Below are 12,089 nucleotides of genomic sequence, written 5' to 3'. Positions count from 1 at the left end.
ATTAAGACCATGAGAAATATTTGCGGACGTATAATGTATAAGAAAATAATGGCATGACATTGTTTTTTCATGTTACAAAACCCCGTTCAATATTATTTCATCGTCCCCAATTTATTTTTTACCACCAGCATCTATCCGCATAGAACCAAATCTTATAAAGAAGTCAATACAGGTTAAATTACTTAAATTAGGACCCACAAAATTAACTACATAAAATCTGAACTATTTTTACCGAGTAAATAAGAATGATATAAAATTAAGTCTACTTGAGCTCATACTTTTTAGTTTTAAAGTTAAGTACTTTACGTTATTCCAGTTCCAGATTGTCTGGTCTAAAGGTGCAAGCTGCGTTAGTTATTGTCATTGTAATATAAAACGAGTGACACCCAATACGTTTTAATTCTGAAGTAGATGTCCCTGATGAGATTTTAGAGTGGAACGGAATTAGAACAAAGAAAACCTCGCTGTCAATTGAATCATATTTTTTTTAATTTTATTTTCGAGATGGTTAACAATTAAATCATAACTTTTATGATCTTAACATTAATTTTATTTCATTTAAATTTAAAATCAAAATTGAATATTCATACCTGCCTACCTATTCAGACATTAATATTTTACTCTTTATTTTATTTATTGCACAATAAAACAAAGCATCGATACATTATCATTAGCAGTTCATTACACTTTATATTGGATGCAAAAATAGATTTGCATTCAACTGAATATTTGCAATGGTCTTAACTTAAAGTTTTCATGTCCCAAAAGTTTTCTCCTTGCAAACTCTTCAAAGTTACTTTTGTTATAATAATATATATACTCAAATCTAATTAAAATAATCCAAAATAAACATGGTTTATGTGGGCTCTTACGTGCTATCACTTGTGATGATAGTAGCATAAATATGATACGAATTCAAATTAATATTAAAACAAGTGTTAAACAAATACTGTCATAGTCAACTAACAGGCAACAGCGTAGTGCGACCTTGACTTCATAAAGAATCCAGTCTGTGTTCGCCGGCCGGCGACCAAACTTGTTTTTCCGCCTTATTTCCATAGCGAACGTAAATTAGAATTACGAAATCAAGAAGACACTTTTACTGTGAAACTCGAAGAAAACTAACGTGTCAGTAATAATGAAATCCTTCATAGAATATTCTGCAAACACAGATTTTCCTATAGAAAATTTGCCTTATGGTGTATTCACGTCGCCTAAAAACGTGAGTGTAGATTAAAAGTTTATGTTATCTGTTTTGTTATGGTTTTTTTATCATTCAACTATACAGTGTTGTTGGTTTTGCTTTTGTTATTTTCTTTACCGACTTGTCTCAGGTATTGGAATACCTTTAATGCCTATTTATAAATTTAAAGCGGCACACTTTTGTTTCTTTAGTATTTTTTAATCATCGCTCGTTATACAACTGCTTAGAGATATTAAATAAATAACGGATTAAAATGAGTATCATTCCACTCAGAAAGTCGAGTTATGTAAACATATATAATCTTATCATTCTATTTCATGATTTTGTAGCTCACAGTTACTTCTACACTACATACCTACTTACAATAATTAGATACTTTTTACGTTTAGGTACATCACTTTTAGACGCAAAATTATAAAAAAATAGGTCAGAAAAAAAGAAATGGCATACTTATATATATATTTTTAAATATACTTAGTTTAATCAGGTATAATAACTTTTAAGTATATATTTTAATTTATTTTTTAACATTTTAAAACACTCACTCCCTAAGTTAAAACATATTGATAAAGGCATACAACCTTTGCCAATATCATATATTTTTAAAATTTAATTATACAAGTTTCACTTTAAGCACAGTCATATAATTTTTAATAAGAATCTTTACAACGACGTATTATTTCAAATGTGAACAGGTTTATTTATGTATCTACAAGCCTACCTAATTATAATTCGATGGTTAATATAAACACAATAATGAATTTAAAAGTTATATATAGAATTGAAATAGGTTATTAAAGTATAAATTTCACGTATACGTTGATATGATTATAACAGAATTACGATTCTTTCGATTATTAAAAAAACTACCGCCTATGCCTAAAATAAAAAAAAACCCAAAGCGTAAATTTTTTTTTGTCTTTGAAAACACTTACCTGCCGGTTTAATATTTCATATAAAACCTGTTTTCCATAGCAATTTATAATACTAACCTATATTTTTTATAAAATTTTATTCGGTCACGACACCTAGTATCGAAGGAGCCATGCCTCGTCTTTACATAATATTATGCAAACACAGATGCACTTTCTATTCCCTTATTCCCAAAATCCAATAGGACGGCAATACAGTTCAGATATTAATGAGAATTTCGCTACTGAAAAAAAACAATAACTGACTAGACTGTAGGTCCGCCAGCACCTCGAGTTTAACGACATCATCTAAGCACAAGACCTACGATGCAAACAGCATACATATTGTATTTAACTTGAATACGTATTATATTACAATATTGATAGTATATACATGAAATAATTTAGTATTTTAATGCGCCGATTCCTTAGTATCCTTTGCTAGGTCACTTTTTTCCAAAAAAAGTTACCATAAACTAATATTCATAGGACGAAAACATTTAGCATGTCCTTGTTCGTATACTAACAAAAAAGTTTCCTGTTAAAACATTATTGCCAATATTTACGCAATACTATACATAAATTATTTTTTCAGGCCCAAAGACACATCGGTGTTGCCATTGGAGAATGGATACTAGATCTGAATACAATCTCGCATCTATTTACCGGAGCGCTTTTGAAAGACAAACAACATGTTTTTAAGGTACTTTATAAACTTAATTTGCATTTTGTTATTTACTAGACTTGTTATTGCAAAACATTATGTAAATACAATAATTTCCACTAGTGTTATTGACGAAGTTTTTATTCATAATTTATGAGACTTATTCATGTTATTTATACTAATGATAAATAATTTTATTAAATTATTAACGTAAATTGTTGTTGTTTACAGGAAGAAAAATTGAACGCGTTTATGGGTTTGACGAAACCACATTGGATTGAAGCGAGAAATACCATACAGAAACTTCTCGACGCTAATAACACCAAATTGAAAAATGATAACGAACTACGACAAAAGTAATCAATTTAATTCTAATAAAATATCACACACAAACATCACAAACATCTCTTTTTAAAATGAGGGTTTTCACCTAATTTGAATAAGATAAAAGATTGATCTCATTGCTCGATTGCGGTTTGGCGAGATGCACATATAACTAAGTTTTACCCCATACATGAAAGTTTCCTCAGTGTTATTCGTCACTCCTAATAAGATTGCTTATAAAGTCAGTAGTGCTTTCCGGCTAAGAACTCCATTAAAGAACAAATCCTCTACTTAGCTGGTTTTAAATCAGAGAGTAAATCATTTATATTTAAATGCTGTAGTCATACTAATAATGTAGACAAATATTGTATAAACATGTTGACTAAAATTCGAATAACGATAAATAAAAGTTCATTACTTCGGAGTATCATGATTGTAATATTTAACTTTACAGAGCTTTTATTAAGCAGAGTGATGCAACGATGCATATGCCGGCAGAAATCGGCGACTACACGGACTTTTACTCTTCTATCCACCACGCCACCAACGTGGGAATCATGTTCAGGAGCAAGGAGAATGCTTTGATGCCTAATTGGTAATATTAATTATCGAATTTATATTTCTTTAGATTTAGCATAATGTTGCGATCAGTCAAGATATTACTTTCAAATTCAAACTAACTATAAATTGGCATGAAATAAAAATATGTTAAAATATTTCTATGAGAAGTAATTGAGGGGAATTATTTATATTTCTATTGGAAACAAAATTAAAAGATTGTTTTGTACATCCTCAGGAAGTATTTGCCAGTCGGATACCATGGCCGATCCAGCTCCATCGTTATATCTGGAACTTCAATCACAAGACCTATGGGACAGACATTGCCAGTCGAAGGTAAAATTTGGACTAAAAATGGCATAACTTAACTTTTTAATGTCATAACTCAACTCTTCTTCCAACTCTCGATTCTCATAGAACATAAGAATATGTTCTATTCCACGGAAGAAGCAGTAAAGATAAACGAGGCTTCCTTTAAGAATTTTATGCTATTTCCTAACTGCTTTGCTACACACGACAAACACTTTTTGATTAATTTACTGCTTAACCTAACTACTTATCCACCGTATACCACGAATTTGAAGATAGACAAATAATATCGCATTAATTTTATTTTGAATACACTTGAAATTAAATAAAAACAAGTCATTTAAGGCACTCGAAATGCGTGCCAAGAACGCTGCGAAAGTGGTTGCAATAGGGTAATTGTACAAAACGATATTCCAATTAGATGTGTGATAAATTCAAGTATAGAATTTCAAGAATAATATAAAACCAGTATATTATGCAACAAAGATTACATAACATTAGAAAAATCGATATAATTAAAAATATATTACTAGAGTTTTACAGCGGAAAAAAGGTTTTATTTTTTCCTGGTGGTATTAAAATTATGCATTACTACTACTAAGCTGTGCCAACTACTTCGAGCGCGTTTGAATTTAATAAAAAAGATATTGTTATAGCCTAAGTTAATACACATTACATCAGCTATCTCCCACTGAAAGTTCCGTCAAAATCCGTCCAGCCGTTCCAGAGATTAGCCAGTACAAACAAACAGAAAGACAAAAATAAAATTGATATTTTGGTATAAGTATCGTGTGGATGCATTTAGTAAATAGCGGTTATCTTAATATTACAAACAGGCACTAATTTTATAATATTTTTAGACGATAGTATATATTTAATCAATTTATTGAATCGTTCTTCAACAAGTCGAATTCCATAGATTCCATTGTCATATATACTTTGTGAGTCGAGATGGCCCAGTGGTTAGAACGCGTGCATCTTAACCGATGATTGCGGGTTCAAACCCAGGCAAGCACCGCTGATTCATGTGCTTAGTTTGTCTTTATAATCATCTCGTGCTCAGCGGTGAAGGAAAACATCGCGAGGAAACAAGTTTAGTCAATGTGCCGATGATATTCCCTAACTAATTTGGGTAATTGAGAATTCATTGGAAACTAGCTAATTGCAGAAGAACTTACATAATCCAATGAGATGGTAATTCAACATGAGCGACTGATAAAGCTCTGGTTCATGTAAGTGCTTCCCAAAGCATTTCATGACAGAATAACTTATTGACCCGATATATGACAAAATAAGTTTAATACATAATTGATATTATCAACAAATTGCGATCCTCTGTCTCTTTTAGGAGCCGACCCTCATTTCGGTCCTTGTCGTCTGATGGACTTTGAACTGGAAATGGCTTGCTTTATCGGTGGTCCCCCGACTGCTCTTGGAGAGAGGATTACAGCCAAACAAGCTGAAGATCGCATTTTTGGATTTGTCCTCATGAACGATTGGAGTGGTTTGTGCAAATCTTATATATATATAACTATCAAGACAACTTAATAAAGACAAAACACTCAAATTTCATAACCAGGTTTCACTATAATGAAATTAGAATGAGTGTGAGGTCCATTTAGTCTTGAATAGATTAAAATCACTAATAATTATTTTGAATGTCTATTTGAAAGCGGACTGTTAACATAAACAATTTCTAATAATTCCAGCGCGCGATATCCAAAAATGGGAATACATCCCACTGGGACCATTCACAGCCAAAAACTTGGGCACGTCTATATCACCATGGATTGTGACTGTGGAAGCTCTTCGCCCTTACATTGTGGATAACTATCCTCAGGATCCAATTCCATTCCCTTACTTGCAGCATGATGACAAATTCAACTTTGATATTAAACTAGAGGTGGACTTAAAGTGTAAGTTAATTTAATTTTAATGAATATTAATAACAATCATATAAATGATAATTTTATATTATAACATATTTCATTGTTTGTTCCATACTTTTCTTTTATTCCGGTCGTAGAATTAGGAGTAACACGTACGAAACTCTGAACTTAAATTGTCGTCTCTTTCGCTCACGTAAATGCAACAGCATCCGTTTATAAATCTTTTAGTTCAAAACTAAGATTTATTTCTAAGCAAACAATATTTCTTTAATTTTTACTCATTATTAAACATTTTTATAGTATGTGCAATGAAGTATTTTTAGCTATATCGTTAAAATTCCGAGCAGGGTTGCCAATGCCTATTCACCTAATTCCCCAAAAATCTAGGCGAAATTCCCCAAAGTCGGGGAAAAAAAATTACTAATAAAGGAAAAAAATGTTAAATGTTATTTGAATTAATGTTATAAAAGAAAGATTTTAAAAATGTTTTTCTTTTTTAATTTTAGCTGAGAAATCATCAGTGCTGACCACTATATGCCGATCAAACTACCGCTTCTTGTATTGGACAGCAAAGCAACAACTGGCTCAACAAACTATAACTGGCTGCAACTTGCGTCCTGGCGATTTGTTAGGTTCTGGGACTATTAGCGGTGACGTAAGTTATTTTTAGTTTTGTATGCTATGTCTAATTTATAAAATAATTTTACGTTAATTGTAACAAAAAACCTCATGAATATTATTTCACTGCACATAATACTAATTAATGACCGAAAACCATTCGGCTTTAAGCTAAATCAATCTAAATTTGATCAACACTTCAGAAAATAGATGTTATTATATTAGAAAGTAGAATTAACTCCTCAAAGGGAGAGCCCCAGTCCTAGAGCATAACATTGGGACATTTACATGCTGTTATATTTTTTTATTTATTTACAGACATCTGATTCATATGGAAGCATGCTTGAACTTAGCTGGAAAGGCACAAAACCTCTTCGCTTGCAAAATGGTGAAGAGAGAAAATTCCTACAAGATGGAGACACTGTTATACTGCGAGGTTATTGTGTGAATGAGATGGGTGTCCGAATTGGTTTTGGAAAATGTGAAGGAAAACTCCTGCCAGCCTTGCCTTTTAAAGAATAAATCATTATTTTTCAACTCGATACAAGATTTTCACCATTGTGATTTAGTTTTTTCTCACCTTGTGTCACTGCCAAGTGTGTGTTTTAATGCAATTTTTTTAGATTGTGATAAATAAAATTTTAGTTTTGTTTTTTGTTATATTTATTGTTGTCACCCTTGTATCTGAAAAATGTATTTTTGTGTCATATACTTTTATTAATTTCATTTAGCAATTAAATTAAATTGAAAATACTATTTCTTATTATTTTTTAAATAACTAATGATCCTCAATGTTTTTTTTTGTTAGTTTCCGTTTTACTTAATATTTTGATTATTTATTTGTAATAAAAGTTAATTAATCATAGTAATAATCCAGATTTTTATAAAATAAATAAAGCAACATCAAAATTGAATACTGCAAGACATATATTACTTTTCATCACAGGACACACATTCAACAGAAATATAAATAGAGCTATCATTATATGAGCTTGTAACACATTTAGTGGGTATGCCTAGTATTTAGACACTTTTTTTACAATCTGTAGGTGGTCTTAGGTGACGTAAGAAATATTAACCAGTACTTAATCTGTTAATTGCTACCATGCTCACGAAGGATTCTAAGGTGTTAACTCCATTGACTATACTCTATAGTTACACTCGCTAACTTATCGAATTAAAATACTTAAGTATTAATGTTAAGCAGTGGAATATGTGATGAATGGGTACCCTAGACAGACTTGCACTCATCCCTAACACTGTATGAAACAACGACTACATCAAAGTTTTAGCATAAAGTAATAGTATTTGAAGCCAAGTAGGTATACGATCACATGATTATACTAACCGATCTAGATACCATTTCATGATTTTCGAATTAGCATGGGTAAAATATTGTTTTATGCAAACAAATATGAAAGAAATATAATTTATAAAATTATTTCAACTATAACGCTTTCCAACTTAATTCCTACTAGAGCCAGCTCTTGATCCGTACCTAATTGATAAGTTAGTAATTTCACCTACTATTATCACCCGTATATATTATTATGAGTTTCTGAAGAAAAAATGCAGTAGCTTACGTTATTAGCAGAACTTAAGTCGCTCTAAGCTTGTGGAGGCTGTGATCTAACGTTTGTTGGTTGCGATACACTCGTACGTGAACACATTAATTTTTGACCTACCGAGGCACGAGGCATTTGATCATTTTTAATTTAAAATTGACGCGCTATTTCTCGTATGAAGTTTACCTTGCAAATTGGTGATCTTTCAACTGACACTTGTCACAAAGATAAATAAAATTAAAGTTTTGTAGTTATAGTAATTAAAACATACTTGAAATTATTACATTTTAAAATTTTCAAGTAGTTCACCAAAAGTGTACTTATGCTTACAGACTGTTACATTAACATAAAATTAACTAATTATGTGATTAAATTAAAGTACAGTATTATGTTTAATGCACAACATAAACTAAGTAAGTATATTTTTTTAATTCAATTACTCAATTTACTCAAGATAAATTGTGAAAGAAAAAAATGTATATTTCCTTTCGTTCTGACGCGGTTGTTAAAGTTATGATTTAATTTTGTTCATAAACATCACTCGAGTATAGATCGTACAGAGATGAACAGGTGTCGCCCTCTGTGGAATTGAAAAAAAACTGTTCTAAATAAAAATTAAACGTGTGTTAATATATTAATCGTTAAATTTCGGCAACGTTGCTATATAGTTTTCATAGAGAAGTTAATACTTCTGCATTAAAAATATATAAGTACGATACGATTAAAAAGGTTCCACCTTTACAATATGTAACATATGGTATTCTATTAATTTCTATTACTCTTGTAATTAAAGTAATGATTTAGGAACAAAATAATTGAACAATACAAAAAATATTTTTAAAGCAACTTATAAAGTTTTTTTTCTTAAAGTCATTTTAAATAACATAACAATGATGTTATGTGTTGGTTTATAATTATATTAGTACATAAATATTACAGACTGACTGTATAGTATACTCCACTTTCTTATTTCTTTTATCCAGAGTACCTACCTATACATAACTAACGAACAAGAAGTCATTTATTTGATTTCGAGTGATCACCGATATTTTCACTCTTGCCCAAAGTTGTACGGTGCCGGCAGCCGGCTCTATTGTAATTAGTTTGTATATATGCATTTTAGAAACAAAACCACTTAAAATATGAATGGTCAATATTAAGTATTGAAATTTTATTAAAGTCCTTTCATAATTGACTAGTCTATTCAAAGGTTTTTTTTAAAACGGTGATTTAAACTGGGCGGATATATATTTTACATTCATCAACATAATCAAGTAATAATAAAGGATTAAGTTTATAGGAAATACGACAATGTAACACAAATATACTTGTATAAATTAATATATATTAAATAAGAATAGCAACAGTGGCTAAACAACAAATAATATGTGTGATGATGTCCAAATATAACGCGCAATAACTATATAATAAAAAAATAACATAATGTTAAATAACAAGTACCTAAGTTACAGATCTAAGATGGTAATACAACTCGAGTCTACGGTTACGGTAACGCGGTACAAAACAAAAAGTAAATAGAACAAACCCACCTTAATATTAATATTGCTTGTGGTGTGGGTAATGGGTAGAAATATTATTCATGCAAACGCTCATGCGCCCTTCTCTTTCAAGTCCATGTTATAAATAATAATATTATATATGTATGTGTTCAACATCATACGTATAATATAGATGTTTACTATCCCACCCCTATAACATATTGTCTATACAATGTAGGTACATATAGTATAGAAATGCATTCTGCGGCAGGTACTTGTAAACGAAAGGATGGAATCTAATAAAAAGAAGACTCTGAATCCGTCTATTATATCTATTGTCTATGTGTGCGTGCGTCTGTGCATGTAGTGAAAAGAGATTGAAGTACTTTTTACACACATACTTCCCACCCGACAATTTATTATTAGGAAGGGGCCAAGTTGGGTTGAAATATATACAAACAAAAATAATTATATTTCTTCATAAGCTATAAAAAAATTAATGTGCAGCGCGCACACTAAGAAACAGTTGCAGTAGACGCATTGATTCAAAATTTACAATTAAATTAAAAACACCTGTGCAACGAAAATCAATGCAGGTGTTTCGTGTAAGACGTCGAATAAATTCATCTTCTATTTCAATATTAAATTATAAAATGACTAGCATAACTTAACTTTGAACCTTTTCACTTGGAATGTATGAACGTTAGTGTACAATTTATAAAGTTGTATATATTTAATTACGGTATAATAAAGCATGCGGGGGGGCGAGGCGGCGCGCCGCGCTCTCATATTCCGTATATTGATTGTGTGCGAGGGGGCCGGGGCAAGGAGGGGGCCACGGCGTGCCCCACTCTGTTTTTTACGACACGGCTTTCTGTGTAACATAATAAGTATTTAAAAATTTTGTGAAATGTTTCGGTGTTATTTGTGAAAAATTGGGAAGTAGGAAAAGTGAATACGAGGTGAGAAATTTTTACTGCGATGGTTTAATTCAAAATTTCCGTTTTGCCGAATATAATATAAATAAAATTTTATAGCTCTAAATTCCGTCGGCGGCGCGTACCTACAGTATTACACTGTCATACCGCGTACGTATAGTGTTTTTTACGGGCATCGTTCTAAAAATAAGTTGTAATAATTATAATTTTATGTAGCGGTCGCAGCAGAGACGGTTTTCTGTCGATTTTTTTATTTTACGGACAGAAGTGAGTGATTTGTGCTTGATAGTGTTTGTGGTGGTGCAGATGCAGGGGCTCGTGAGCGATAAGACGTTCCACTTGAAGTGGAACAACCACCTGCAGAACCTGAGCCAGCTGTTCACGACCATCTACTCGTCGTCAGCGCTGGCAGACGTGACGCTCTCCTGCCGCGATGGGACTCTTAAGGCGCACAAACTCGTCCTTTCAGCTTGTAGCCCTTACTTCGAACAGATATTCAAGTAAGTCCAATAGTCATTGTTGCGTCTGATCATTAAAAATAATGAGTAATTTTGAAATGAATCATAGTTTAACTTTATTAATTTTACATGGATAATAATTATGAAAAATGTTTGTAAAATTAACGTAAAATAACAAAAGTAATAAAATCATTTATGTATTACAATTTAGTTATATAAAAATATTTTTATAAAAATAGTTTTATCTAATGATAAGAAAAAAATTAATGTCCACTTAATAATATCCAGATAATTTATTATTCAATTTATAAATGATTACTGATAAAGTTGTTATTTAGTGAAATGTTGAATATATGACAAAAAATAACTCCTGCTAGGGACAACCCATGTCAGCACCCCATCGTGATTCTAAAAGGAATACCCTTCTCGGAGATAAATCTCCTGGTTGAGTTCATGTACAAGGGTTCTGTGGATGTGCAAGAATTGGATCTTCAGTCACTGATGCACACAGCTTCAGAACTGGAAATCAGGGGTCTTGCTTATGAGGCCCGTGATAATGCTGCGCAGCTATTGAATGTGAATTTGGAATATCCCGCCTACGGACAAAATGCAGCTTCCACAGCAACTGCAACTACATCAGCAACAGTTTCCACATCACAGACATACCCTCAAGCTCGCACAGATGTTGAGAGGTTGAAACAGGTGAGATAAAATTTAGTTTAATTCTAAGGTACAAATTTAGACGACCAAAATCTCAGTGGATAAATATGTTGAAATAATTAATTCCTTTAATTGTAACATAATATTTCACACAGTAGGTATAGTATGTTTTAACATTTGAGGAATCAAGTAATATAGTTAAACCTAAGCAAGTTTATTAGATAACTTGTTCAAAGCTGATATAACACAATGTTTAAAGGACAATCAACAGGTCTGGCATTAGAATTCAAGCCTAGATCTGAAATACTTGTAGAGCTTGTTTAAAACTGGAATTAAGTTTCTTGTATATAAATGCAAAAAAATATTACAGTTTTTTTAATTTTATTCTGCAACAATACATTTTAAATTATAATTGTCTAGCAATAAAATGTGAAGGAACTTAGGAATTAATTACCTATGTCATAGACAACTATTTTGACTTTTAAAAAAATA

The 12,089-nt window shown here is 31.3% G+C and overlaps 2 protein-coding genes across 5 annotated transcripts in view; both read left to right on the top strand.

Moving 5' to 3' along the window:
* Positions 1 to 931: 931 nt before the first annotated feature.
* LOC124536859 (fumarylacetoacetase) lies at positions 932 to 7,129 on the top strand. Its single transcript, XM_047113500.1, has 9 exons — positions 932 to 1,222; positions 2,711 to 2,818; positions 3,011 to 3,135; positions 3,558 to 3,698; positions 3,900 to 3,997; positions 5,319 to 5,474; positions 5,680 to 5,886; positions 6,366 to 6,514; positions 6,796 to 7,129. The coding sequence occupies exons 1-9, from the start codon at positions 1,139 to 1,141 to the stop codon at positions 6,997 to 6,999; spliced, it is 1,272 nt and encodes a 423-aa protein (XP_046969456.1). The 5' UTR covers positions 932 to 1,138; the 3' UTR covers positions 7,000 to 7,129.
* Positions 7,130 to 10,068: 2,939 nt separating this feature from the next.
* The window catches only part of LOC124536866 (zinc finger and BTB domain-containing protein 49-like), a 40,026-nt gene continuing 38,005 nt past the window's right edge, over positions 10,069 to 12,089 (top strand). Inside the window, exons 1-3 of one of the 4 annotated variants that reach the window (XM_047113509.1) lie at positions 10,069 to 10,503; positions 10,786 to 10,979; positions 11,315 to 11,639. In XM_047113509.1, coding sequence (XP_046969465.1) covers positions 10,786 to 10,979; positions 11,315 to 11,639 — 519 coding nt within the window. In that variant the 5' untranslated portion in view covers positions 10,069 to 10,503. The remainder of the gene's footprint in view (positions 10,504 to 10,785; positions 10,980 to 11,314; positions 11,640 to 12,089) is intronic. The other 3 variants (XM_047113508.1, XM_047113511.1, XM_047113510.1) reach the window with 3 other exon arrangements.

This window comes from Vanessa cardui, chromosome 17, assembly GCF_905220365.1.
Source record: "Vanessa cardui chromosome 17, ilVanCard2.1, whole genome shotgun sequence".
In the NCBI taxonomy this organism is placed as follows: Eukaryota; Metazoa; Arthropoda; class Insecta; order Lepidoptera; family Nymphalidae; genus Vanessa; species Vanessa cardui.
Note: the sequence above shows the minus strand (reverse complement) of the source record. Positions and strands in the feature narration are given on the sequence as shown.